Source organism: Chelonoidis abingdonii, chromosome 4, assembly GCF_003597395.2.
Source record: "Chelonoidis abingdonii isolate Lonesome George chromosome 4, CheloAbing_2.0, whole genome shotgun sequence".
In the NCBI taxonomy this organism is placed as follows: Eukaryota; Metazoa; Chordata; order Testudines; family Testudinidae; genus Chelonoidis; species Chelonoidis abingdonii.
In genome coordinates, this window is record NC_133772.1 from 106,436,783 (window position 1) to 106,463,499 (window position 26,717).

General features: G+C 42.0%; 1 protein-coding gene across 2 annotated transcripts; it reads left to right on the forward strand.

The window, feature by feature from the left end:
- Positions 1 to 738: 738 nt before the first annotated feature.
- Positions 739 to 26,355, forward strand: PSMA6 (proteasome 20S subunit alpha 6). 2 transcript variants are annotated; one of them, XM_032762814.2, is made up of 7 exons: positions 739 to 928; positions 14,780 to 14,874; positions 16,400 to 16,481; positions 16,802 to 16,957; positions 18,812 to 18,990; positions 22,331 to 22,425; positions 26,150 to 26,355. In XM_032762814.2, exons 3-7 carry the CDS (start codon positions 16,466 to 16,468, stop codon positions 26,205 to 26,207), a joined length of 504 nt encoding a protein of 167 aa, XP_032618705.1. In that variant the 5' UTR covers positions 739 to 928; positions 14,780 to 14,874; positions 16,400 to 16,465; the 3' UTR covers positions 26,208 to 26,355. The 2 variants fall into 2 exon arrangements, with proteins under 2 accessions (XP_032618705.1, XP_032618704.1); XM_032762813.2 differs by having other exon boundaries at positions 761 to 932.
- The last annotated feature ends 362 nt before the right edge of the window (positions 26,356 to 26,717 follow it).

Sequence of the window (26,717 nt, forward strand, 5' to 3'; positions counted from 1 at the left end):
TATAGTTAAAAGAGCATGTTCACAGGGAAGTAGAATGGATCTCGGGTCATGCAACTTCCCAAACGGCTTTTCTCTGCCTTGGGAGGGCCAACATCCCAACTTGGCCAAGGCCAGTGTTTTCCAAATTGTATACTGCTGGTTGTACTTGAATTTGATGTTCCATCCATCTGCTTCACACCAGTTCTTTTAGAAGATGTAGGTGAACCAACATGTGAGAGTTGCAAGCCTGATCTGTCCCACAATGTAGGAACTGCATATTTGAGGTATCTGTGTGGCCAACAGGCAAGGTTTGGCTGTGCTGACAGCCCAGTTTCCCTGCTGGCAGAAGGGGATGATGCAGGCCACCACCAAAGGGTGCAGCTCCCCCCGAGGCCGGCCCCTTGCGCTGGGGGCAGGTGCAAAGGCCACAGAGACCCCGCCACACACACCTAAGCAGGCCAGCGCTAGCGCCTCCGCCTGCACCACCTTGGAGAGAGGCAGCAGAGCGCCTGCGCCGTGAAGGGGACCTAACTGCCGTTTTGTTTGCATGCTCAGTACCAAGGCACATCATGCTCCTGCGTCTGCGCACTAGACTGGGGGTTGTAACTGCAGGAGAGGAGCCGAGGCGGTTGATTACACCCATGCGCAGAGGAGCGGGCGCGTGCTGTCGCGGCGTAGCGCCTCTATACGCGAGCTAGCGACTCCTCGGCCCTAGCAGATCGATGGTGTTATTTGCGCCTGCGCGGAGGAGCACGTGTTTGCGTGTCCCGGAAGCACTGCCTGTCCCAGAGCGCTCCCAGACTCAGGCTGGTGGGATCGGGCCTTGCGCGCTGCGTTACCGGCCGGTTTTCTGCGCCGCTGCCGCCTTCCCCCCACCATGTCCCGAGGCTCCAGCGCCGGCTTCGACCGCCACATCACCATCTTCTCCCCCGAGGGCCGCCTCTACCAAGTAGGTGAGTGTCCGGCCTGGCAGCCGCGAACTGCGCCGTCATGGTGCGCGCCGGGCCCTGGTCCCCGGGCCCACCCTGTTCCCGGGGCGCCTGGACCTGACGCTGCCGAGAGAGTCTCCTCTTCTCTCCGTCCCAGCCCAAGGTGAATAAAATTGTAAGGCCCAATCCAGGTTATACGGTGCCCATCACCATGATGTCAGGGCACCCACAGAGTCCCTGTTTTAGGAGACAGATTTGAAAGGGCGGAGTTGTGTACATCAGAATATGCCACCAGGTTAATCTGAAGTGTGTTTTTAAACAAATTGACTTAAACCAGCACAGAAACATGTTGGGAATTTCTCAACACTACTTTAGTACAAATAAAGTAATTCTGTGATTATCAGATAGTTTGTAAAAAGCTTTTTTGAAATTGTATTTTGTCCATAGTCACCAGTATAATCATATCTGCAGAAAACTTGTTGAAAATAGCTTACTCTCTGTGTAGATTATTCTTTTTGTACAAATAGGCTTAGTTGTTCTGTGTGTTAGTGGAGCAAGAGTTTAATGCCTTTGGAAAAGTATGTATTCAAATTAAAATGTCTTAAGATTGACTGAGGTGTGCCTGTGTTATAAGAAACTGTTTCATGCAAAGGGCCAGATTTTCAGGGGGACCTTAGCCTAGCCTTTGTGCTTGCATGCTGTTAGATATGCAAGTACTTGCATGCATGCTCAGTGTGCTATCATTTGGCTTACATGGGTGATAGAACTTAACATGTGTACTAGTGTTGGCAGGTAATAGGGCATGAAAATGCCCATGCAGATCTTTGCATACACAAAGTTGAGCAGCACAAAGAGGTCACTTTGAAAATTTGACTAAAAATAACAGTTTAGTTCTTGTGTAGTGCTGTACATGGGATCTGAGTTACTGCAGAGAATTCTTTCCTGAGTGCTGGCTGTCTGAGTCTTGCCCACATGCTCAGGGTTTAGCTGATTGCCATATTTGGGGTTAGGAAGGAATTTTCCTCTGGGGCAGATTGGCAGAGGCCCTAGAGGTTTTTCGCCTTCCTCTGCAGCTTGGGGCATGGGTCACTTGCTGGTGGATTCTCCACAGGCTGAGGTCTTCAGACCACAATTTGAAGACTTCAATAACTCAGACATAGGTTAGGAGTTTGTTATAGAAGTGGATGGGTAGGATTCTGTGGCCTGCTTTATGCAGGAGGTCAGACTAGATGATCATATTGGTCCTGTCTGACCTTAAAGCCTATGAGTCTACATTTTAAATCTGCTGTACAAAGATTAACTGATAAAGTGCACTCTTACGCCTTAGTCCAGTGATTCTCAACCTGTTTACCATTGTGGGTTGCACATGCAGCTCTGTGTTAAGCAGGCCTCGGTCACACAATATGTAACAATCTGTATGGCCCTGAGCCTGTCACATGGGCCACAACTGTGTGTTGATTGGGCTGCAGAACCTTTGCCTTAGGGTATGTCTACAGTACGGGATTATTCCGATTTTACATAAACCGGTTTTGTAAAACAGATTGTATAAAGTCGAGTGCACGCGGCCACACTAAGCACATTAATTCAGTGGTGTGTGTTCATGGTCCGAGGCTAGCATTGATTTCCTGAGCATTGCACTGTGGGTAGCTATTCCATAGCTATCCCATAGTTCCTGCAGTCTCCCCCGCCTCTTGGAATTCTGGGTTGAGATCCCAGTGCCTGATGGGGCAAAAATCATTGTCGCGGGTGGTTCTGGGTAAATGTCATCACTCATTCCTTCCTCCGTGAAAGCAGCAGCAGACAATCATTTCGCCGCAACTTTTCCCTGGATTGCCCCTGGAGATGCCATAAGGCAATGACAACCACTGGACCCGTTCAGCTTTTTTTTTATTTTTATGTCACCATATGTATGCTGAATGTAGCTAACAGACGCGGTAACTGCAGTGCTAACACAGGCAGCATTATCTTGCCTTTGCAAGACAGTTTGTTCTGTACCCGTCCTGCTTGTGCCATTGTAAAGTTGGCGATGAAGAATGACGGTTATGCAGCATCTCTGTACTCTGCTGCTGTCAATGGGTGCCCCTGGCGAGGTCGACCGGGGGCGCAGACAAAAATGGGAATGACCCCTCGAGTCAGTCCCCTCCTTTTATGTAGCTAAAAATAGAGGCAGTCCCTGCCTAAGAATATGGTGCAAGTGTACTAAGAACAGTGTACCAGAGCACAGCCCTCCAATGTCAGATCCTGCAGAAATGATGAGCTTATGTGCAATTCCTAGGGGGTGCCCCCTGCAACAACCGCCACCCGTTACTTCCCTGCTCCAACCCTCCACTGGGCTAACCGTTGCAATGTCCCCCCATTTGGTGTGATGAAGTAATAAAGAATGCAGGAATAAGAAACACTGACTTGTTTAGTGAGATAAAATGAGGGGGAGGAAGCCTCCAGCTGCTATGATAAGCTCCAGGCCAGGACAATTAAACGGTGGAGGGGAGAAGAGCCCAGCCACCCGCTGTCTATGATAATCTAGGCAGTACACGAAATCTTTTCTTAACAACATGAAAGGGAGTGGGGCTGATGGAGCTCAGCCCCCAGTGCTATGAATGAAAGACTGTTACCGAGCCTTCTGTCGCATCTGCTGGGAAATGACCGGCGAGTGTTTCTATTTTTTACCCAGAGCGCTCCCCCGCCATCTCACCTTTGAGGCCAGCCAGGATGCACTCAACGAGATGATGACAAGAACGGCTTATCATCCTTTTGTAACAGTACCAATCTGCCGCCGGGGCAGGGAAGGGAAGAGGATTGCTGCCTGTTCACTTGCCCTCTTGCACTGTGTCTACCAGCAGCATACAGTAAAACATAAGCTGACATTGAAAAAAGTCAAGAAAACCGATTTTTTTTCCCCTTTTCTTTCAACCAGGGGCGAGAGGGTAAATTACCGAGGGTCAGAGCACAGTAACTAGTGGGCAGGATGTGATGGCGGGCAGGTTGAGGCAGTGGCTGGCATTGTGTAGGTTGACAGGATGGGTAGACTCAGATGGAGATTCAGAGTTGTGGGATGCAGGGTAGATTCCTGTGGGCTTAGATAGATGGAAGAGTTGGCTCACGATCGTGATTGAGGGAGCGCGTGGTGTAGTATGCAGTGAGTCGCGCATAGAAGGATGAGGGGGTAGGCTGAGGATTGGTGAGAGTGGTCGTGTGAGCCTCGGGAGCGTGCTTGCTTGATAGTAGGAGAACTCAATGATTTGATTCCAAATAGTGCAAGAAGCTAGTCCAGCGATCCAGGCTTGGTAGGACGAGGTTGGGAGAATACCATAGGGGTGGGGGGATTTTTTTTTTTATATTATCTGAACATTTTATTGTCTTATCATTGTTTCTTCACTACGGTTACTTGTTGCTTTATTTGGTGGCTTCAGTATTTTCAGAGACTATACGATGACTATAGATTGCTTTAGTGAGAACTATGTAATACTTATGTGTTTTATTGGTTATTTTGCTTACATCTTGTGGTATTTTTCCTCCCTTTGATGCATACTGGTTTGTGAGATCTCCCTTTGTATTTAATCTTGCTTGGATTATTCTGAGTATTTGTAATTATCCTCACTGTTGTGCCATGTTTTTCCTTTGTTAGTTATTTAGGATACAGTAATGTTGACAGTAACTGTAGGCCCAGTATCGGAACTGTGGCATTTTCCGTCTTCATTCCTGAACTGACTTTATTCCTCACCATGTAATTGCACTATCTATTACGTACTGTCCATGCGAGAGGATGTACTCTTATCCCACGACTACTTACTTTCTTAGGTTGGTGAGTGGATCCCCAGCTATTCTGATTAGTGCAAGTAACCCTAGAAGATCCGCATGGTGGATCCACCTTGTCGACCCGTTTTGTTGGCCTCTCCAGAGTTTCTAATAGATGGTGTGATTGTCCTTTACGAACGTCGGATTTTCGCCCTACACGAGGGCGTATCGATGTATGGAGATAACTTAAGTACTGAGACTGCTTGGAGTTAACGTCAGACATTTTGTGCTAATAGCACAAATTCTAGCACAATTGGGATTGATATATAATCAGGTAGGAAGGTGGGAAGGGAAAATAAGTAACTGAACGTTTGCGCGCGCACTAAACAGAAATTTATCTAAGGGCCACGTATACACTACCAACTTTGGTGCTACCATTAGTTAGCAAAAACTAACATTAGCAATCTTGTTCAACCCGCCCCGCGCAATGCATAGTTTGGCTCCTTGCCCATACCGCACATACTTCAACAGGGGCTTGTTCACTACCACCATCCAGCAAGTTTCTTTGGGAAATTCTGACAATGCATGTAGGGGAAGAACAAGTTTGTTCGGGAAAGAATGACCTGAGAGCAAGGGTTCCTAATTCCCCAGTGCATCTTTCTCCTCCCATAAATGTCATCAATTCTAATTTTTGCACCTTTCAAAAAATCCATGAAACCATAGGGCTTCTCACTGTGCATCTCGGACAGAAGCATGGAGCCCAAGATCAAGATTGTCAGACGTTGCAAGCACGGGCACAGATCCTCTGGTATTTGCAGAGCTGCAAGATAGAACGTATCGGTGGAGAAATGTGATTTCATGGAGAGGCAGATTGCTGCCGGAACATAGAGAAAACCAATTCAGGCTGTTGGTGCACTTCACAGAGCAGTTGCGGTGTGGAACAACCAAGATCTGAGACAAGAACAAGCGGATCACATGTAATGCAGGTCTGCGATGATAAGTAGCAGTGGCTGAGAAACTTTTGTATACGAAAGGCATAATTCCTGGATCTTTGAGCCAAGCTTCGTCCCACCCTCCGTACATGACCAAATGAGAGTCCATTGACAGTGACAAATGAGTGGCCGATCGCACCTGTGGAACTTTGCAAAGCCAGACTGCTATGGTCAGGTGAGAATCGTTTTAGAGAGGTGGAATCACACTCGGTGGAACTGTTTCATGCAAGTATCAGATACTAAATTCTCCTGCTACAAGAACTGTGACTCTCAGAATGTGCAGGCATAGCAGATTGGATGCAGCATTTGGGCTCCCAACTGTAGTTAAAGAAGATGGATGGCAGTGCATCCTGACCAGCCCACCTTGCACAGAGTACGTCAACAGAAGGCTACTTCTCTTATGTGTTATGCAAGTGTTGGATTATCAAGGCGTTTACATTCTCACTGTGAGTATTTTTGGTTGCTACTTGGTGGCATGATTCTCATCAATCTTGTTAAGAACACGGAATTCATTAGCTGAAAGGCAGGGACGTTTTTCCTTTTGCAATGGCAGATTACATTTTGATGTAAGAAATGAAAGTGCTGCTGGGGACCCAGTTCTTCCTTGTCCCCTGATCTGAAGTGTACGCTTGGCGACATCAACAGAGCCCAGGGAATATACCACAACCACCTCAGAAGTTGCAGATGCTCAGCGTGAGTGAATGCTTTGTTAGATCTGGAAATAGGAGATATTGGTTTGTTTAACTCTAAAGACTTAAAGTTCTCTGTGAAAGACATACCAAGGTTATAGCTGCTGTCTGTGTCCCGAGCCAGCCTTTAGGACCGATTCCCTGAGAATTCTCGGGTCCCCATCTGTGAGTGGGTCACAGGAAGAGCAATTAGTGTCCTTTTTAAATTTTTTTACACTCACGAGCGCGGTCCAGATAGGAATGGCACGATTCGGCAAGCGTGGTCCTTACTTGAGTTCGGTCTTTCGCATATGCATTTTGGGCGGCGGGTAATTCATGCTGTAACAGAAGACCCAGAGCAAGTGAGAGGACACAATGCGGACGTGCTGCAGAAGACCGGAACAGCGCATTTTATTCCAATTGGGCCCATGACTTACTAATCATGGCTGAGGTCTATTCATTCAAAGCATAATACGTGTGAGGCAAAAGTGGGAGTGGGGTAGGGGAGTTTCGTATGGGGATGATAGGGTGGAGGTGAAGGCAGCTGTTTGCTAATTTGAACAGCTAGACACATTTGAAGAGTTCAACAAAGACTGTGCCTCTCAGTGAGATCTTTGAAAGAGCACTTTAAGAGCAAGCCACGTAAAGTGTGGGTGGTATAACTCATCTAACTCACATGCCTGCAGCTCTGGGCCTGTTAGAACTATCTATCTGTTTATTGTTGCGAATAATAACACGGTCAAAACACACTAATAAAAGAGGTTTTGTGGTGCTTGGCTGTACATTATAATTTTACATTTGTCAGCCATTATGAGTTTGTGTATAGTCTTTATGAACAACAATTAGCACAAGGTTTCTTTTCATACCATTTAAAAAGCAAATACATTAAAAACATTAATTATAGGAAAATGAACATCATGCCATTCTGTCTAAATACAGGAACTGGGACTTTCACGAGGCAAGATGTATGTCAAGTTTATAATTTCACGGTGTAAAGTGGTGAGGAGTAAGGGGTGTGCCACATAAAGTTAAGAAAATAAGAGGTGTGGGTGAAGGGTGGCTTAAAATGAAGTATCTCTGCGATGCAAAGGAGGAGGGAGAGCATGGAGAGTGCAAACTGTTGAACTCACTGAGATCCACAAGTATCTGAGGAAAACATGTGATTAGCTGCTAGCGAAGCCCCCATTATGTCCTGATGCAACTCTCTCTCTTTTCCTGCTGAGCACTTTTCTTCCTGTTTCGTCTTCCTTCTCCGCGCCCTCAATGCTGCAACCCGACGGCGATGGAGGACAGCACGAGAGCTTAGAGCAGAATTCGAGCTGATGTCATACGAGCACGGAGTCCCATCTTTCACTCCTTAACTAAGCTCTGGCAATCCAGGTGAGTGGTGAGTAGGGAAGATGCAAAGCACAACTGGCAGAGCTATAGACAGTATAGAGGTGACACCATTGTCAATAGAGGAGTCACAAATGGAAAAGCAAAGCAAGAATTCAGACTCTCACTTCCCATTCACTGGGACCCGTAAGTTTTAAAAGCAAGATGTAACTAGTTAGAATATGAATTCTGCATTGAGTGCTGTGTGCAACTGGTGGCCACTCATTGCATCCAACATGGGAGCAGAAAAATTATGTATGGAGAAGTATGCCCAAACGCAGAGTAAAGGGAAACTGAGGAGGGAATTGCTCATATAGAAAGTAGAGCATTATGAATACGGAGAGACTGGCTGCTGAATACAAGGCTGACAGCCAAATTTCCACATTGGTGGGAATAGAATTGCTGGTAATTCATTATTCGTGGGGTAACAAGCTCAGAGAGAAGTGCTTGCTGGTAGTCACTGAGAATTGCCCGGAAGCACACTATTATATTGGTATGCATCAGTTAAACTGGCATGTCCCATAGAGCAGATGTATCGGACTGATGGGTATGAAGAAAAAGCATTTACAACAGTGAAGGTAAGAACTAAGGAGCATTGCCAATGCTCTAGAAAACTTAAGGAAGAGATTCCCAGATAACCTACATGAAAACTAATCATCCAGAAGATCTTCTCAGAAAGATTCAAGGGAAATGCTATGAGTACAAAACAAAACATTTTACACGATGGACACTGAGCCCTGCCCTCCCCATCCCCTCCCTGCCTAACCCTAAACAAGGGATGAAGAGCACATAAACAGCTTCTGCCTCTTTTGTTGTAACCTCTGCTCTTCAAATGTATGAGTAAATAATGAAATTGACCTGCTAGTTGGAAGCAATATCACAGTAAATTACTTCGTAATGGGTAATACATTTTTACACTTATGAGATCCCTTCCCCTGCATCAGCTCACGGTGCTCAGCTGCCAAACTGACGAACTGCAGTGGAATCTCCAACAGGTCCAGGTTCAGACATCGTCGTAGACCCCAGTACAATGACCCCATACCTCGATCCTCTTCTTCGCTGTTCACAAACCCAGAGTCTGTGACTTACAGGCTCCTCTGAGGTATCCAAAAGTGGCATACAGGGCAATGGTGGAGTCTCCATAAAACCGGGCATCGCGGCTCAGCACCAGATCTGACTGTTTGCCTCCAGGAAGTATGTCTGCTGCAGTACTTCACTTCAATGGATAATTGCTGCTGGTCCCTGTCATACCCGTTCTCTGCTGCTCCAATAGATAATTGTTATAGATGTTCCACCATTTCTACAGCTGGTCTGTGGCTGTGCTACACGAGCCTCTTCCTCCCTAGCAGCTCACGAGATCCTTAAGTCCTATCTGCTTGCAGGCTGGGGTATTGAGCGTGTAACCTCTCCTGGTGAGCTGGGAACGCTGCATCACATACAAGGGAGAGCTTGCTAGGTTGTGCTCGCCAAGCTGGACAAGCAGGAAAGGCATTCAAAAAAAAAATCGCAGGTTTAAAGGAGTGGGGTGGGAAGGCAGGTGGGCTGGCTTCCCCGACTCAGTACTCCTGGCCACTTCAGTTCACAATGTAACGAAAAGCCAAAGACAAAGTGGGTTGGCCAAAATTGGCCCCCAAGAAAAACAGCTGCTGGAGGACATGTTTTCAGGTTAACGTAGGTAACAGTGTCGTTGAAACTCATGGCTAAAATCACCGGCTCGGTGAGGTGGTAGTAACTGCATTGCCCATAATGGGGCATTTTACAATAGTGGCGAACAGATTTTTAAAACAATAAACCCACAGACAACTAGGGTCAATGGAGGTGCTGTCCAGAGTGGTCACAATGATGCACTGTGGGATACCGCCCGGAGGCCAATACCGTCGATTTGCGGCCACACTAACCCTAATCCGATATGGTAATATCGATTTCAGCGCTACTCCTCTCATCGGGGAGGAGTACAGAAACCGATTTAAAGATCCCTTTATATTGATATAAAGGGCCTCGTTGTGTGGACGGGTGCAGCATTAAATCGGTTTAATGCTGCTAAAATCGGTTTAAGCGCGTAGTGTAGACCAGGCCTTGGTCAAATGCAGCCGTTACTCCCCTGGTTATCCAACCTAAGCTGGTGTTGAAAATAGTTGTCCCAATTAGAGTAATAGGAATCAACAATGTTTAAGGCCTGGTCTACACTAGAATGTTAGGTTGACCCAGCTATGTTGCTCGAGTGTGTGAAAAATCCACACCGGAGTGGCATAGTTAAGCCAACCTAACCCCCCCTAGTGTAGACAGCGCTCGGTTCATGGAAGAATTTGTCTGTTGACCTAGCTACTGCTGTTTGGGGAGGTGGATTACCTACACTGATGGGAGAACCCTGCCTGTGGATGTAGGTAGTATCTACATTGAAGCGCTACATTTCAAGTCTAGTGTAGGGAGCGCAAGAGTAGTAATAGGGGTTCCTGCATTCTGAAGGTACCACTGATGCTAAAAGCAAGTGTGTGATACGTTTGTTTTTATTATATGTAATGTATGTAGTGTGGTGTTAATATATATGTTTTTACAAACAAATATGTAAACACTTAAAATATTTATGAATCAATTAAACTGTGTTATGGAGCCATCACTGAGAATCATAGGAAACACAGCTTTATCACATTTGTTAGAACAAATCCATTTAGTTTGATTAATATTGAATATTTTTGGGAATGCATTTCGAGTTTGTCACTAGTGCTTTTTTATTTAAAAAAAGAAAATGTAAACAAATTTTAAAAAAGGCTCCTGATGTAAAGTTAGAAATGAGATGGATCACTTGATAAATTCCTCTGTTCTGTTTACTCCCTCTGAAGCATCTGGCACCAGCCTCTGTTAGAAGACAGGATACTGGGTTAGATGGGCCATTGGTCTGACTCAGTATGGCCATTCTTATGTTAAATTTAGTCATGAACTCTCTGATTATAAATGGTACAAAAGAACACATCTTAATGAACAATCTGCATCAGTCACTTGGACATCCCCTTGGTAGCTTAATAATTGGTCTTATCTCCAATTTGATTCTTTCTCTTGCCCTTTGATGAACTAGTACAGTTTTTCCACTGATGATTCCACTGCCATAACTATTTTCCATTTAAATGTTTGAATATTAGCATAGAGGGGACTTTTTTTTTTAGTTTGTGCTGCATGTCATTAGGGTGTCATAGAATTATAGGCATGTAGAGGGCCTCAGGAGGTGGTCTCATCCAGCCCCCTGCACTGAGCAGGGCCAAACAGATCTAGACCATCACTGGCAGATGTTTGTCTAGCCTGTTCTTAAAAACCTCCAATGATGGGAATTCCACAACTCCCTTGGAAGCCTATTTCAGTGCTTAACTATCCTTATAGTTAGATTTTCCTAATATCTAACTTAAATCTCCCTTGCTGCAGATTAAGCTGATCTTTGAAGGTGGGACAAGAAGTAGAAATGGAGAATAATCAATTGCCGTGTTTTTTAATAACAGCTCTTAACATATTTGAAGACGGTTTAGAGATCCCCCCCAAAGTTGTCTTTTCTCAAGACAAAACATGCTGCCCAGGTTTTTAAACCTCTTATCTTTTTTGTAGCTCTCCTCTGGACTTGCTCCAATTTGTCCACATCTTTCCTAACGTGTGCAGTCCAGAGCTGGACACAGTACTTCAGCTGAGGCCTCACCAGTGCCAACTAGAGCAGGAGAATTTCCTCCTGTGTCTTGCATGCAACATCCTTCTTAATACAGCTCAGAATATTAGCTTGTTTCAAAACTGGGATCACATTGTTGACACTCATTCAGTTCGTGATCCACTATAAACCCCCAGATCCTCTTCAGCAGTACTACTGCCTAAACCAGTTATTCCTCATTTTGTATTTGTGCATTTGATTTTTCCTTCCTAAGTGTAGAACTTTGCACTTGTCTTTACTGAATTTCATCATGTTGATTTCAGACCGTTTCTCAAAATTGTCAAGTTCATTTGAATTCTAATCCTGTTCTCCAAAGTGCTTGCAATCCCTCCCATCTTGGGGTCATCTGTAAACTTTATAAGCATACTCTCTATTCCATTAACCAAGTCATTAATGAAAATACTGAATAGTACTGGACCCAGGACAGACCACTGTGGGTCCCCACTAGATAACATTCCCCCAGTTTGACGGCAAACCATTGATAACTATTCTTAGTGCAGTTTTTCAATCAGTTGTGTGCCCACATTATTGTAATTTTAATCTGGACCACATTTCCCTAGTTAGCTTATGAGACTGTCATGTGGGACTGTGTTAAAAAGAAAAGAAACCTTACTATAATTAAGATGTATCACATCTCCGGCTTCTCCACTAGGCCAGTAAACCTGTCGAAGAAGGAAATTAGTTTGGTTTGGCATGATTTGTAATCCATGCTGACTATTACTTTAAACCCTATTCTCCAAATGCATATAAACTGATTGTTTAATAATTTGTTCCAGTATCTTTCCAGGTATTGAAGTTAGGTTGACTATTCTATAATTCCCATAAAGTAATAAAAATGAGAATTTAGCATTCTAGATTTGCTAGATGATTACCTGAAGTAGCTGGGCAGGGGGGGATTAGCTCCAAAGTAATGGAATGTGGCTGGCTGCTTGGAAATAATATTTTTAATTCATCAGTTTTCAGGTTGACTCTTCACTTACTTGAATGGCCCGTGAATGTTTGTTAGCTCCGGACGCTTGTGTTGGCTGCCGTACCAATGAAAAAACATAAACCACTGATTCATGTTATGCTAGACTGTCCAGATGCATTTCATTCTAAAAGTGTTCTCAGATGTGCATTATCTTACTAGCAAACTTCTTATGTGTTAAGCAGTCTCTGGAATTCCTTGCCAAGTCAAGAGGATTTTGTCTACTATAGCACGTACACAATTATTTCCTACAGTTATTACTGTTTCTCTTCCCCACCTCACTTTCTCAACCTTCCACAGTCCCCATCTCTCCAGCTAGAGAACTGGATTAGATGAGAGCACTATTCTTAGGATCTAACTGTTACAGCACCTTCACTGGCTTGAAGAGTGGTGGTTGTGTGTGTTTATGCTTCTGCAATATTCCTAGCCTCTTGCCATCCAGGGAATCAGAAACTTGGGAATTGAACATGGCATTGCAAAGCTCTTTCACTCACTTGCCATACCCAAGTTAGTCAAATGCTGAATCCCGTTGGGTTAGAGAAAGAACTGTGGTTCTGCATAATTATAAAATACTCTTGCAGTATAATAACTGAATTGGGACAATCTGATCTGAAAATAAGAAAACTGTTTTAAATTTAGGATATAGATTTAAAATAGGTACAAACTAATCAGTTTGTGTAGTACAGAATGGCTTTTTTCTCCCACTTTAATCCCTTAGAAATTCAAGTTGCTTAATGTAGTCATTCAAAAGATACTTTAGTTTGATAAATTAAATGTTGAAAACAATTGGGTAGCACATAGAGTGTGACTGTGTGCGCTATGTGGAAGAGCTGACTTCAGGAAGAACTTTGTCTTTTACTTCCCAAAGCTGAGAAACTTGCTGCTGAAATGATGTCTGGAAGCTTGGAGAAGGCAACAGTTGTTTTCGTAAGCACCCCTTGTTGCTGTTAACTTGCCTCAGAGTTCGGGCATTCCCTTGTGTTCTATTGTGTCAGCTTTAGAAAGGGGAGATTTCTTTCAAGTAGAATTTGTTGCATAGGTGTTTCAATATTTCCCCTTTTCCCATTGTTGTGAAGTTCTACAGGCTGTGCAGAGCCTGCTGCAGTTTGAGTACATATGTACAGTACCACTGAAATGGTAAAGGATGAAAGAGCCTGTAAAAATGTCAAATACTATTGCAATACAATTACTTAATTGGGACAAGTTAAATTGCAACAAAGTCTTTCTTTGGCTGTCTAACTGGAAGCTGAGGTAGAGCAATTTATAATGAATGCTTAATCAGAACATTATTATAATTTTTGTTTACTAGTTATAAATTTAGCTAGTGCCAAATAGTTGTGGTTGATAATTAGCTGTTATGTAAATATGAATTTATAAGCTCTCATCTTTTAATATGCAAGCTACCAAATAAAATTCATGGGGAACTTACTTGTTCTTAGGTGCTTGGGAGGCCATAGTCAACAGCAGCATGGTTTAAGAGATGGAACCAAATAATTCTAGATAATTGAATTTACAACTTGAGTTGTCAATTTCTTCTAGGTAAAGATAAATAAAATAAATTCCTTTTTGGGGAATAAAGTAATTAATGCAGTGTTAAGATCCAGAATCCAGAAAATGTTGAGGTGCTGCTGAAAGCTCAACCTTGATTTCTGGGCCCCTTGTGATTTTCTTGTTATATAGTCTCTCTGTCACAAATTGTTTCCTTTGATTAAGTGCGGTGTATGTAATATAATAAACAGGTATAGCTTATTCATTCTTACAGTAAATTACAGTACAGGCTTGAGTTTTGATTTAATTTTAAGTCTTAATTAATATCTAATCCAGTGACTTTAGAATTATAACCATTTACTTTCTGCAAGTGGAAAGGGTTTTTTTATTCAGTTTTTTACATTGGTTCCAAGTTAATGTTTTAACACTGGGCTGTTTCAGTCAACCACTGAACTGCTTTTCCCCTAATTGGCTTGTTTTGCAGATCTTGTTGAGACTTAAAACCAAGCCAAGCAGAAGTACTTGGCACTGGTAGCTTACTATATGTAAGGTTTATAACAAATTGTATTTTATATGCTATATTTAACATAACTTATTGAAGGTGGTAAAGTTAAGGTTGAACTTTCAAACTTAAATCTGTATTTCCTGACTTGATTGCCTACTTATTTTTTTATTAAACATTAACGTTGCTTGCTTGCTCTCTGGCAGGGGCAAAGAATTTCTTGTTTCAAATTTTAAAAGGGAGAGCAACACCAATGTCTAATACTGTTCAGCACTCTAACTGAACAGAGGAGAGGCAAACTCAGTATTTTTGTCCATTGGGACAAGCCATTGCAAACAAGAGGGCTCAATCTCCAGTGGGATATGTGTGTGTGTGATGGGGCTTGCAGGCTGTGCCCCAGACATGATGTTAGTGGCAATGGTACAAGTATTTCTGATTATTTTTATATGTATCTTTCTAGAATATGCTTTTAAGGCTATAAACCAGGGTGGCCTTACATCAGTAGCTGTTCGTGGGAAAGACTGTGCAGTAATTGTAACACAGAAGAAAGTACCTGTAAGTAAAACAAACACACACAAATCTATTTCTGGAATGTGAATAGTAAATTTAGTGAAATTATCTGCCATGTGTCTGTGAATTAAACTCGTGTTTTTCAAACTGTGAGTTGCGACCCATACTGGGTTGTGAATGTAAGGCACCACCGACCAATCCGTTAAAAATTCCATCGGCGGTGCTGCCTGGCTAAGGCAGGCTAGTCCTTACCTGTTCTGACACCATGCTGTGCCCCGGCAGCTGCGGGGCCACAGGGCTCCTTGCGCTGCCTCGAGCACCAGTTCCACACTCCCGCTAGCTGGGAACCAGCCAGTGGGAGCTGGAGAGGGTGGTACCTACAAGCCAGACCTGGCCACTTCCGGGGTGCAGTATGCTCTGCAGTGCCAGGACAGGCAGGAAGTCTGTCTTAGCACCCCTGCTGTGCCACTGACTGGGAGCCATCCGAGGTAAGCCCGTGCCCCAATCCCAAACTCCTACCCCCTGCCCCAGCCCTGAGCCCCTTCCTGCACCCAAGCCCCTCATCTCTGGCCCCAGTTCCATTGGATCATGGCCATCAACTATTTTCTTCAACTGAGTCACCAGAAAAAAAGTTTGAAAACCACTGAATTAAACAATATCTGTTGCCATTGTGCCTTCTCAGCACCCCAACTCCACACCACTTAATTTCATGATTGCAAAGCCCTGGACCACCTGAGAATACATCTGTCTTTGAGGTGGGGGACTGTTTACCTGTGCATTTTTCTCAGTCCTATTCTTCTGAAACCTTACCTGTAAAGCACTGTATGAGTGGTACAGAGAGCAAGACTTCAGTAAATGTCTGTCAGCACATTGGATGGAGTGACACAGCGATGTTGAGGAAGAGAAGCAGGCAAGATGAGAACAATTTAACTCCTAATTTGAAAAGCAGCAAACACACTAGGGGTCCCTAATTATTTGTATAAGGATCCTCAAAATTATCCAGGGGAAGAGGATTCCATCTCCCTCCATTTCCCCTCAGTGACTAATCTTAGAATGTTGGGTATGTCCCCTTCTTCCTTTGCTACCTGTTTATGACTGGTCACTGGACCACAGTAATAGAAATTCTTCCCACGTTTCTGCAGAACAATATACTAGGAACTTATAATGGAAGTTCAGCAACTCTTTGCAAATGCAGTGTGATGTTAGAACTTCCCCCCCTTTCCATGCTGATAGTAGATAATGGAGTGCTTGCAAGACAGTTTCCACCTTAATTTTCTCATTTCTGCCTCTTGTTGGCTTGAGGGCAGGTCTGCACTTAATATGCTGCATTCGTACGGCTGCACCACTTAAGTGAAGATGCTCCTATGCTGACGGGAGAAGCTTTCCCATCAACATAGCACTGTTTGCATGTGAAGCTTATGGTCAGTATAACTGCATTGCTTGGGGTCGGGAGGGAGTTTTTCCCCTGTAGTGTAGACCTGGCCTCAGTGATCTGGTAATAATATGTCTTTTATGTGTGGGTAAAGGACTATTGTTTCTTTTAAACTATTTCAGTATTTTTGTCTATTAGGACAAGTTATTGGATTCCAGCACAGTGACTCACTTATTCAGAATTACTGAAACTATTGGATGTGTAATGACAGGAATGACAGGTAATTAATTTACCTTTTGTTTAAATATCCAAATTTTTAAAATACTTTTTTCTTTTGTTGCTTCATTTCATATTACGTTGATGTTTGCAAACTCCTGTAATCCAGAACTGGGGATGAGGCTTAAGAGATTTGCTATTTACAAACTGACAATTTGTTTAAATTTAGCACATGGGAATCTTCCAGGATGGAGATCAGATTAGTGCTATCAACAGCATATCCAGCAATCCAATGTGGTGTGTTTTCAAGAACTTTCTCTAAACATTTTTTAGTGGAAGTAATGCTTATTTTAGTGGGAGTAAATATTTTGTCTTTTATATTAGCTGACAGCAGGTCTCAGGTTCAGAGAGCCCGCTACGAGGCTGCTAACTGGAAATACAAGTACGGCTATGAGATCCCAGTGGATATGCTGTGTAAAAGGATTGCAGATATTTCTCAGGTCTACACGCAAAATGCTGAAATGAGGCCTCTTGGTTGCTGTAAGTATAGTAGAGTGTACCAGATTGATAAATCTAACAGATACAGATTTTATTTTTTTAAATTAAACATAGGAGAACAAATTATAACCAACTTTTCTAGATATGTAAGATGATAAGGGCATAATGTAAAGAGTAGTGGTGGCTAATGGTTAAAACAGGTGTGTTGGAATCTGGACTGTGGGATTATGTTGCTGTTTCTGCCATTGACTCACCATATGAATTCAGGCAAACAATTTAACCTCTGTCAGTTTTTCTTGTGTAATACTATTTTCCCTTGGTGTTATGAGTAGAACTGGTTAGATATGTTCTGAGGAAACCTAATTTAATTAAAAAACGCTGTTTCAAGGAGGCGAAACGTTTTGGGAAACCTGCCTGCTTTCCTAGTGGGCAGCTTGTGGCCTGGATCCCAGGGTCCATAGCTCCAGAGTAGCCCTGCCTTCAGGGACCCTGAAGTATCGGACTCCCTCACATGGAGCAGTGAGCCTAGCAGCCCTGGGGACTTCTAGGCTGCCAGCTGTGCGGCAGGGAGGGCACCAGAGCACTGAGCCTAGAAGCCCTGAGAGTCTTGCTGTAAGCGTAGACCCATCAGGCCAGGGCTTCCGGTCTCCCTGCTTGGACCCAGGAGCGTCACCTGTAGCTGAGGTTGGGCTTCCAACTCCACAGCAGGGAGCATGGAAGTCTTGAGAACCTCAGCTCCAGCGGGGGCTCTAACGGGTTCTAGGATCCCTTCTACAAAGCTTGGGAGTCCTGGGACTGGCTTAAAGGTTCTGCAGCTCTGGGGTAGCCCCAACATGCAGACTTCCCTAGGGCCAGGGACAACCCACAGGTGGGCTACAGCAGAGCTGCAGATACTGGGAGCACTAGCAGCAGCTCAGTTAAGTTGACATTCTTGTCCGTTTCACAAAGTTTATACGGAAACACGCTCTTTTGGTGTTTCTGAAAGAAGTTTCTTGGTTTTGCTGAGAAATTTTGGCAAATTTGGTTTCATTTCAATGCGAAATAACCCCAATTTAAAAAACCTGAAAATTAGTGTAAATCAAAAATACAACTTTCAACCAGCTCTATTTATGGTGCTTAATCTGTTCAGAGTGTTCTGAGGTTTTAATTTACTGTTTTAAAATTGCATACTGAATGTAAATCTCAACTTAGCATCTGCTTATTACCTGTACATGTGTAAAATTAGTAGTTCAAAGATCTTAAAAGCTGCACTGGTAAAATCAGATGAGCATCTAGGATCTACAAGTTTAAATGATTTTGAAGTTCTTCTTTTCCTTCACTTTTTAAAAAAAATCTATGAAATTAAATAGAAATGCAGTGTAATGCAGTGTGAGGCAATATTGTAAAGTTAAAATGTCAGTCAAAAATGTACGTAACTTGACTATGCAATGTATTTGTAAAACTTCCTATTTTTTTCAGGTTAAATGTATGCTTAATTTATGACATTCTACAGTAAATAGTACAGGAGTGCACTGCAGCTGATTTTACCTTGTTACTGGCACCTTAACTTTTGTGTTACCTGACCTTGTGGCTCTGTTGCAAAGTCAACACTGCATTACATTTTCTGCATTTAATGAATGGTTTTATTTGTGTGTGATTAAAAATCCGGTTTGGTCTAAAATGAGGTACACACCTGAAAATGAGGCGCAATTGAGAGGTATGTCACCTTAGCGATAAAGGGGAAACATGAACCTCAGAATAATGGGGCTAGGTCCGAAAAGGTATTTAACTGTGCACTATCCCAGTTCATACTAGAGGAGAGTCTATGTTCTAAAAGTCAGAATCCCCAAGCACATGACACTTTGACTTTGATTATATCAAAAATTAAAATGTAAGTCTCTCTTTTTTTTTGTGAAGGCATGATACTGATTGGTATTGATGAAGAACATGGCCCTCAGGTATACAAGTGTGATCCTGCAGGTTACTATTGTGGGTTCAAGGCCACAGCTGCAGGAGTCAAACAAACAGAGTCAACCAGCTTTCTTGAAAAGAAAGTGAAGAAGAAATATGACTGGACGTTTGAACAGACAGTAGAGGTAAGCCAGTAGGGGAAAATCAAACTGAGCGAAAGTGCTCCACTGCCTGTAGTACTTTTTTAAAGGGTTATGATGCAAAGAAGTATTGTTTCCTCCTTTGTTATGATGCCCAATGTCACTGCCATAGTAAGCAGCCATTTTCACTAGGAAATAATCTTAATTTTGAAAGTGTTTAAATAGAGCTAACCAAACTGTTTGCCTGTGTTTGTGCTATGCTTTTCCTTTATCAGTGTTTCATAAGGCTGTTCATACGCCCAAATGGGATAATGGCACTAGTGAAACATCTTATTCTGTGTATCGAGAATTCCTTGTAAAACACATGAGTCACATACACATTGACATTAGAACGTTCTATTAGATAGCTTGCCACCATTTGCCCTCCAATATCTATGTATAGTATGCTTTGCCTTAAGGATTTTTTCAATGTTGTTGTTTTTTAGTTGTTGGATATATATTTTCCTCCTTGTAAACTGACAGAAGCGGTCAAATCTTGTTTTGTTCCACCCTTCAAGTTCTTTTGAATATAGACAGACTGTTTTTTCTTTTACTAAAATCGTTTACTTGGTTATCAAATTTCAGTGCTCCTGGCCTGTTACTGCAGAGTCACCATTGCCATTTTAAGTGTATTGGTTGTTCAGGACCCTGCATTGTGGAAGCCAGAAAATCCTGCCACCTCAGTTTGTAGTTGTCATCTTGGATTTGCTCTCTGAAGAGCAAGTCACTGAATATGGTTTTAAAAGGCTTTTAAACCAACCTGCATGCTAGAAAGCACTTTAAAATAGGAAGTTACTATATTCTGGGTAGTTACTGTAGCACCAGTGCTGACAGTTGGTGTTGTGGTTAAGTGCACATGCTTTTTGCAACAGCAACACTAGAATCGTCTTGGTCAAGGATGCATCCCCTCTAATAGATTTGTATATCCACAGGGCTACCAGTAGAAGCCTTGATAGGAAGATATTGACTTCCTGATCCTCCATATTTGGCCTGTTAGAGGGGCAAGGTACTAAAAGTGCAGTTGTGCCAGAGATTATAGTGCTATTTACAGCGAGGGGGGTGGTGAGTTTACTCTGCGTTTTAGGGCAGACTTTAAAATTACTTTCTGTAAATCGGGGGCAGGGGGTGGTGGTTTCCAGTTGTATTTTTCTTTCCTCTGAAACTGACCACAAAACAAGTAGCTCCTAAAAATAAGTTGTGGAAGCTAGTATGTCCCCATTGAGCATCAGTCCCACTGCACTGTAATCTCTTGTGCATTGGTGCTATTTATCCTGCTGTTCCACTGGAGGAAAGATGAAGGGCCAGGAAATCACCCTGATCCTAGCACTAGCTCTGCAGTGTGGCTGGGTATAGAAATGCACTGTCTGACTCCTGTGATACTCAATTCAGCAGTTGTATGTCCGTTTATACATATACATGCGGTCAGTATAAAGCCAGTTATTATGGAAATTATCATTCAAGACACAGCCTTGAAATGTAAACTACTTATAAAATAAGCCAACACTCTATCTTGTGTTTGATAATTTTCCTTACTGTTTCAGCCTAAACATAGGAGATTTGAGTTTAAACAATCTTCTTCATGGCACATCTATTTGTCCTGTCTGATCTTGTTCTTAAGTCACATTGCTGATCTTGTGATACACCAAACACTGCAGTCACAGAAACTGTAACAACCTTAAAATAAAATTGACTCCACTGCAGGATTCAACAGGAGATGGCTGATTTAAATACAGATACATGTTTAGAAATGGAATTGAGAGGTTTTTAGCTAAATGGTTAGGATTTTTCTTCAAGTCTGCACTACTGTGTAAGCTTTTAAAAAGCTTTGTTAGCATTAGAACATGTTCACGCATTGCTTATATTCAGTTATAAATTACAGCCATATAGAGACAATTAAGCAGTCATAATTTTAACACTCAAAATTATTAGAGCTCAAAACTGGGGTTTTCAAAAGAACCTTAAGGGTGCTAGGCACTCAAATCTTATTGAATTTCAATGTGAGATGAATACCTAACTCCCTCAAACTCCTTTTAATATCCCATCCAAAATAGTCATCTCAAAAATAAAATTTATTCTTTTGCCATGGTTTCCTGGCAGCTTGTATATCGCTCACATTGGCAGTTGAAGTAGATTGAGGCTGTTCCTAGTCAGTTTCATGTTCTGTTTTTAATGCACAGCACTGAAATGTTTTGGAAGCAAATGCTTGAAAGGAATGTTTAAATGCAAATGAGTTCCAGTTCCAATCAATTCATAGAAACACTTCTATTGGTGGCTTTTTTTAAGGTTTTGTTAAAATATCTTCACAAACATATATTTTGGGCCTATGTTGACCCTATTAAGGGTTCTTTTTAAAGTCAGACAGCCATGATAAATGACTCTGTTGAGCAAAACCAAGAAACCTGATGGCATCTTTATGATTTTCCAGGATCCTGGTGAAAGGCTTTGTGTGTGTGTGTGTGTGTTTGATTAAAAAGATTCTTCCGTAATCTGGCTTCTACTGGACCCTGCATTGAAGGCATAATTCTACTACAACACATCAGTTTAGTGTTTCAGAAATTATTGCATTTCTATTTATTTTTCAATTTTTAAATAGCTAAGAAGATGCTTATCCAAGGCTCTCATCACCCTAATGCAACATTAACAATACAATTAAATATCAGCAACATTAAAATCAATTTGGACAGCTAGCCACTTACAAAAGATCTTTTCTGTCCCTTCATCATTATGAGAAGATAGCCTCAATTATGACTTCAGTGCAGGATTAAGTATGGAAAGAGGTTGAGAGAGAACTTGTAACACGTACCTTGGATAATTAGTGAAAACAGAAAAGGTAATAATCATGGTTAAGTGCAGTATTTCTTAAATCCCCAATATGAGGGCATGTTATAAAAAAGAACATGAAATAGTAACTGCACAAGTGACTTATATATCTGTTTGTGAAAAGCATGGTGGTGACTACACACACCCCCCCCACCAAGGTAAAACTGGCTTGGAATTAAGATGTCTAGATTGTTTTGGGTGTTTTTTTGTTGGTGGTAAATGTGTTCTATTTTCAGCTCAGATCAAAAGATTTTAACCTTTGCATGGTAAACAACTTGTTGGATTTTCTTATCAGGAAATTTCAAGATACGATGATTATTAGGGTATCCTTATCTTGTGTGTTGTTTGCCTGGGGTGAAGAGAGAGACCTGAATTTTGCTACAGGAGCAATTTATGTTTGAAAATGTGGAAGTATGTGGGGGAGAGAGGGAGTGATTTAACTTGAAATTGAAAGATGGGTAGGTCTTGACAATGTTTTGAGTGCTCTTTTTTCAGTATTTATCTTTTATCTAACATTTACTTTTAGACGGGAATAACTTGCCTGTCTACTGTGCTGTCCATTGATTTCAAACCTTCGGAACTAGAAGTTGGAGTAGTTACAGTTGAAAACCCTAAATTCAGGTAAGTTAAATGACTAGTGGAACTTAGTGTGCTTTCCTAGTTATGAATGGCTAATTTTAACTCCCTCCCTTCATAAACGTAGATTAAAATATAGATGGAAATAAAAAGACATTGGGGGGAAAAAATAACTTGCCATTTTCTAAAAATTTGGGATGGGACAAAGTTTGAAGATGTCCTTTCAGATCACTCTTTGCAGTTGGGAACTGTGGCCCTACTTTAAGTTCTGACTAGACAGGAAGACTTTTTTTAAAAAAAAACATTATGTAACATGTGTTTAAGCAGTTCTTAGTTAAAATGTATTAACACCTAGTATAGACTGGCACAAACTAGACATGGTCTACCATCCTCTTCCCTTGCCATTGACCATGATAACTAGCATGTTTTAGAGGTGCTAAATGGTGTCTAAAAATATAGCATCATAGAAACATAGGGCTGGAAGGGACCTTGAGTGGTCATCTTGTCCATCCTCCTCCTTCCATTCCCCCACCCCCATGCTGAGGCAGGACGAAGTATGCCTAGCCACTATCCCTGACACATGTTTGGTGTCTTTTAAGAACAGGTTGGACAATGATGGGGTTTCCATAACCTCTCTTGGAAGCCTGGTCTAGTGCTTATAGTTAGAAAGGTTTTCCTAATAGTTAAGCTAAATCTCCCTTGCTGCAGGTTAAGACAATTACTTTTTGTCCTACCTTCAGTGGACATGGAGAACAGTTGATCATCTTCCTCTTTGTAACAGCCCTTAACATATTTGAAGATTGTTATCAAGAACTCCTCAGTCTTCTTTTCCCAAGGCTAAAAATGCCCAGTTCTTTTGAAGTTTCCTCAGGTTTTCATGTTTGTTGCTCTGCTCTGGGCTGTCCCAATTTATCCACATCTTTCTTAGTGTGGTGCCCAGAATTGGACACACTACTTCAGCTAATTGAGCAGGACATTTACGTTCTGTGTCTTTTATATAAGACATTCCTGTTGATACACCCCAGAATGATACTAGTTTTTTCATAACTGTATCATGTTATCAGCTCATATTCAGTTTGTGATCCACTATAATGCCCAGATCCTTGTGCAGTACTACTGCCTGGTCAGTCATTCCTCATTTTGTTCATGTGCATTTGATTTTTTTCCATCCTAAGCGTAGTACTTTTCACTTGCCTTTATTGAATTTCATCTAGTCAATTTAGACCAATTCTTGTCCAATTTGTTGAGGTTGCTTTGAATTCTAATCCTGCCCTCAAAAGTGCTAGGAACCCCTCCCAGCCTGGTCTCATCCACAGATTTTATAAGTACATTCTCCACTCCATTATCCAAGTAATTAATGAAAATATTGAATATTGAACACATTAATTGTTATGTGTTTGCTAATGCATTTTTTAAAAACATTTTTTCCTAATATGGAGAAGGTCTTTGAGTAAATCTTCTGGAGTAAATGTCACTGAGATAACACTTGCTCATTCTTGAAAAGTGGTGGTTCATAACTTCTCCAGCTAGTTAATAGATTTATGGGTGCATGCAACTTAAAATATAGATTAAATCAGCGTTAGCTGCTCCTTCCCCCCCCCCTCGGTCTTTGAGTGTACTCCTCCAGTTTTTGAGTCTCTTGCCTTTACCTGTTGGGGTGTTGGATCTCTTGCCTTCACCTGTTCTGAGGTAGATCTCTTGCCTTCACTTGTTGGAGTGGAATGCTGTGATTTTACAGCACCTGTTCCACCAACCACGATTACTCAGCAGCCCCAGCTGGGTTGCGTACCAGCAAGTCTTCCTTTTGGGAGCTGTGACCACCGACCACATGTGAATATGGGATCCAGATAGCACTTTCAAAACAAATGTTGTTTAATCTCAATAGTAGGAAGAAAGCATAGCAAGAGAACAGGGTTTTTAACACAAAAGGTCTACGCACATATTTATCTTAAATAAACTTAGGTAGGATGTAGCTTACCCCAAACTCTCCTTTCCCTCCTTCCTACCCCTTCCCCCTCCCCCAGTTGTGGGGTCTGTCTACCCAGTTCATAAAACTTACTAAGTCCTTTGTCATCTTTGCTTCTTGAGCCTAGTCAAACTGGCTTGGCCAGCTTTTAGGAGGGATATCTGGGCGAGCCTTCAACAGAGCTGGTTTTCTGCGTTGTTCGTTAAGTGTCAGTAAATGGGGTTGTCTAGGGCTGTTATCCACTTTCCAGTTGTGCGCTCTAACCCCTGCTTGTATAAATGCGTTGTAATCCTATTATGCAACAGAATAGCAATCCCAAATTAAGACTCTTGAATCAAACCACATCTTCCCCCTTGCTTGTTTCTTAATTTGTCATGTAAATTAGAGCTCTTTAGTCATAGCTGTGTGCTAAACTGTATTTAGAACGAGAGGAATATTTTTAATGTGAATGTAGGCTTTTTCTGTTTGGCTGGAAGCTAAGTTGTAGTACTGGTCCTTCAGTCATGGATTCCTGAAGCTAATCAGGAATAATGAACTTGGTTTATAAATTTTATGTAAACTTGGCCAGGCCCTACCTGAAAACATAAGCTTTACATTATTTTTTTATATATATATATATAACACTTGTGGATAGCTCTACCTGTGCATATTGGAACTTTTTTCTAAGCACACTTTAAAGACACCCCAGTTAAAGACACTGTACTCCATTGGCAAAGCCAGCAAAGCTTGTAAACTCTACAGGCCAAATAGCTCAATATCAAGTTTCTTATGAGGTCATTTGAAGATGGCTGAGTTAAAGGCTGCATTTAGAATCACTGGGGGTTTTAGCATATACCTAGGTTCAAGGAACACTTAGGCTCTGCTTGTGAAACCAATGGAACTTGTAAGCTTCCTAGATCAATTAGCTCTGGAATTCTTTCTTTCTCTTCCTTTAAAATAAACTGCCATTATTGCGCCCTTAAGATGAAATATCAAATACACCGCCTGGAAGTTCCAAAAGGGATAGTTGTTTTCACAGCACTAACCTGGCCATGTTGTACATACATCTTCTGTTTATGTTTACTTAGTTAAATTTAATTTCAGTTTGTTCTTTAATATTTAACTCCTGCAAGCATGGTATAACATCAGTTTTGGGGATTTCGTAACTTGAATGGTTGTTAGTGCAACATTAAGGGTAAAATAATGCTGGCTTTTTGCATTTAATACATTTTAGGAAAACTAAATGCAAGTTAGCTCAATGTTAAATGGCACAGAAGATTCCCTCCTAACAGGCACCTACTGCCATGCTCCCCTTTTGCCACTGCCATTCAAGGGCCCATGCTAAGGCTTTGCTCTTGTATTCCCTGACAGCGAGTGTGTATACTGGGTGGGGAGGGACTTCCATAATCTGGTCGTAGCCATCCTTTCAAGAAAAGAGGACCACAGAATTTGAATCCCCTTTGGAGTAATCATCCTACTGATTACTTTGGACCATTCTTATTCCCCTCTTCTCCCCCCCCCCCTCCCCCTAGTACATCATGGTAGCTACCTCTTCAACTTTGCAGGGGTATTACTAATGACCTATATAATGACCTGTTCTGTCCCACCACTGTCCCCATTGCTCTCCAGGACCCTAGACTCTCCTGTTGGTTTTTCAGAAATAATCAGCATGGCTCATTCATTGCTGTAGCATTTATTTTAAACAGACAAAAGATGCGGCTGTACTACTTACATTTATTTGTGGGGACATTAAAGATGGAAGATGGTGGGTTAAGGAGAAGAATAAACAAAACTATTTCCAGAATTCTTTTTCCCCCCCTTTAGGATCCTTACAGAAGCGGAGATTGATACACACCTCGTAGCTCTAGCAGAGAGAGATTAACTAGTTTTCCTAGTTGCATTCACTGTGCTTCTGGCCAGGACGTTTGGTAAAAAGAAAACACTTATTAATGGCTCTGGATTATGGTTTGAAAATGGAATGCTATATGGTGTATTTTACTCTGTCCAAATAAAACAGAGGTTTTTGAAAACGTTTGGTGTTTGCTTTAATTGCCATACCTTGTTTAAAATGAGCTTGCTTTTTCAGTGCTGTGAAAACATCATTCAAAATTGATAGTTTGGAACACTTCTGCAGTCATTTGCCTCTTGCTTAATGAGTTTGTGAAGGAAAATATGGTAATGAATTGATTCCCTAGGTTTGACATGACTAACTGTTTGTGTCACTATTAACCCAAAATGCTGCCCGTGCTCATTTGGGATTGTTATGCTTAGTTCTGATTTTGTCTTGTAATATTTCTGTACGTTTCTGTAGTGCCATTCACTACAAACCTCGGTCTGGCTTCTTAGAGGAAGAATGTTCTTTTTTCCCAGAACGGTGTCTTAGGGCAGGACT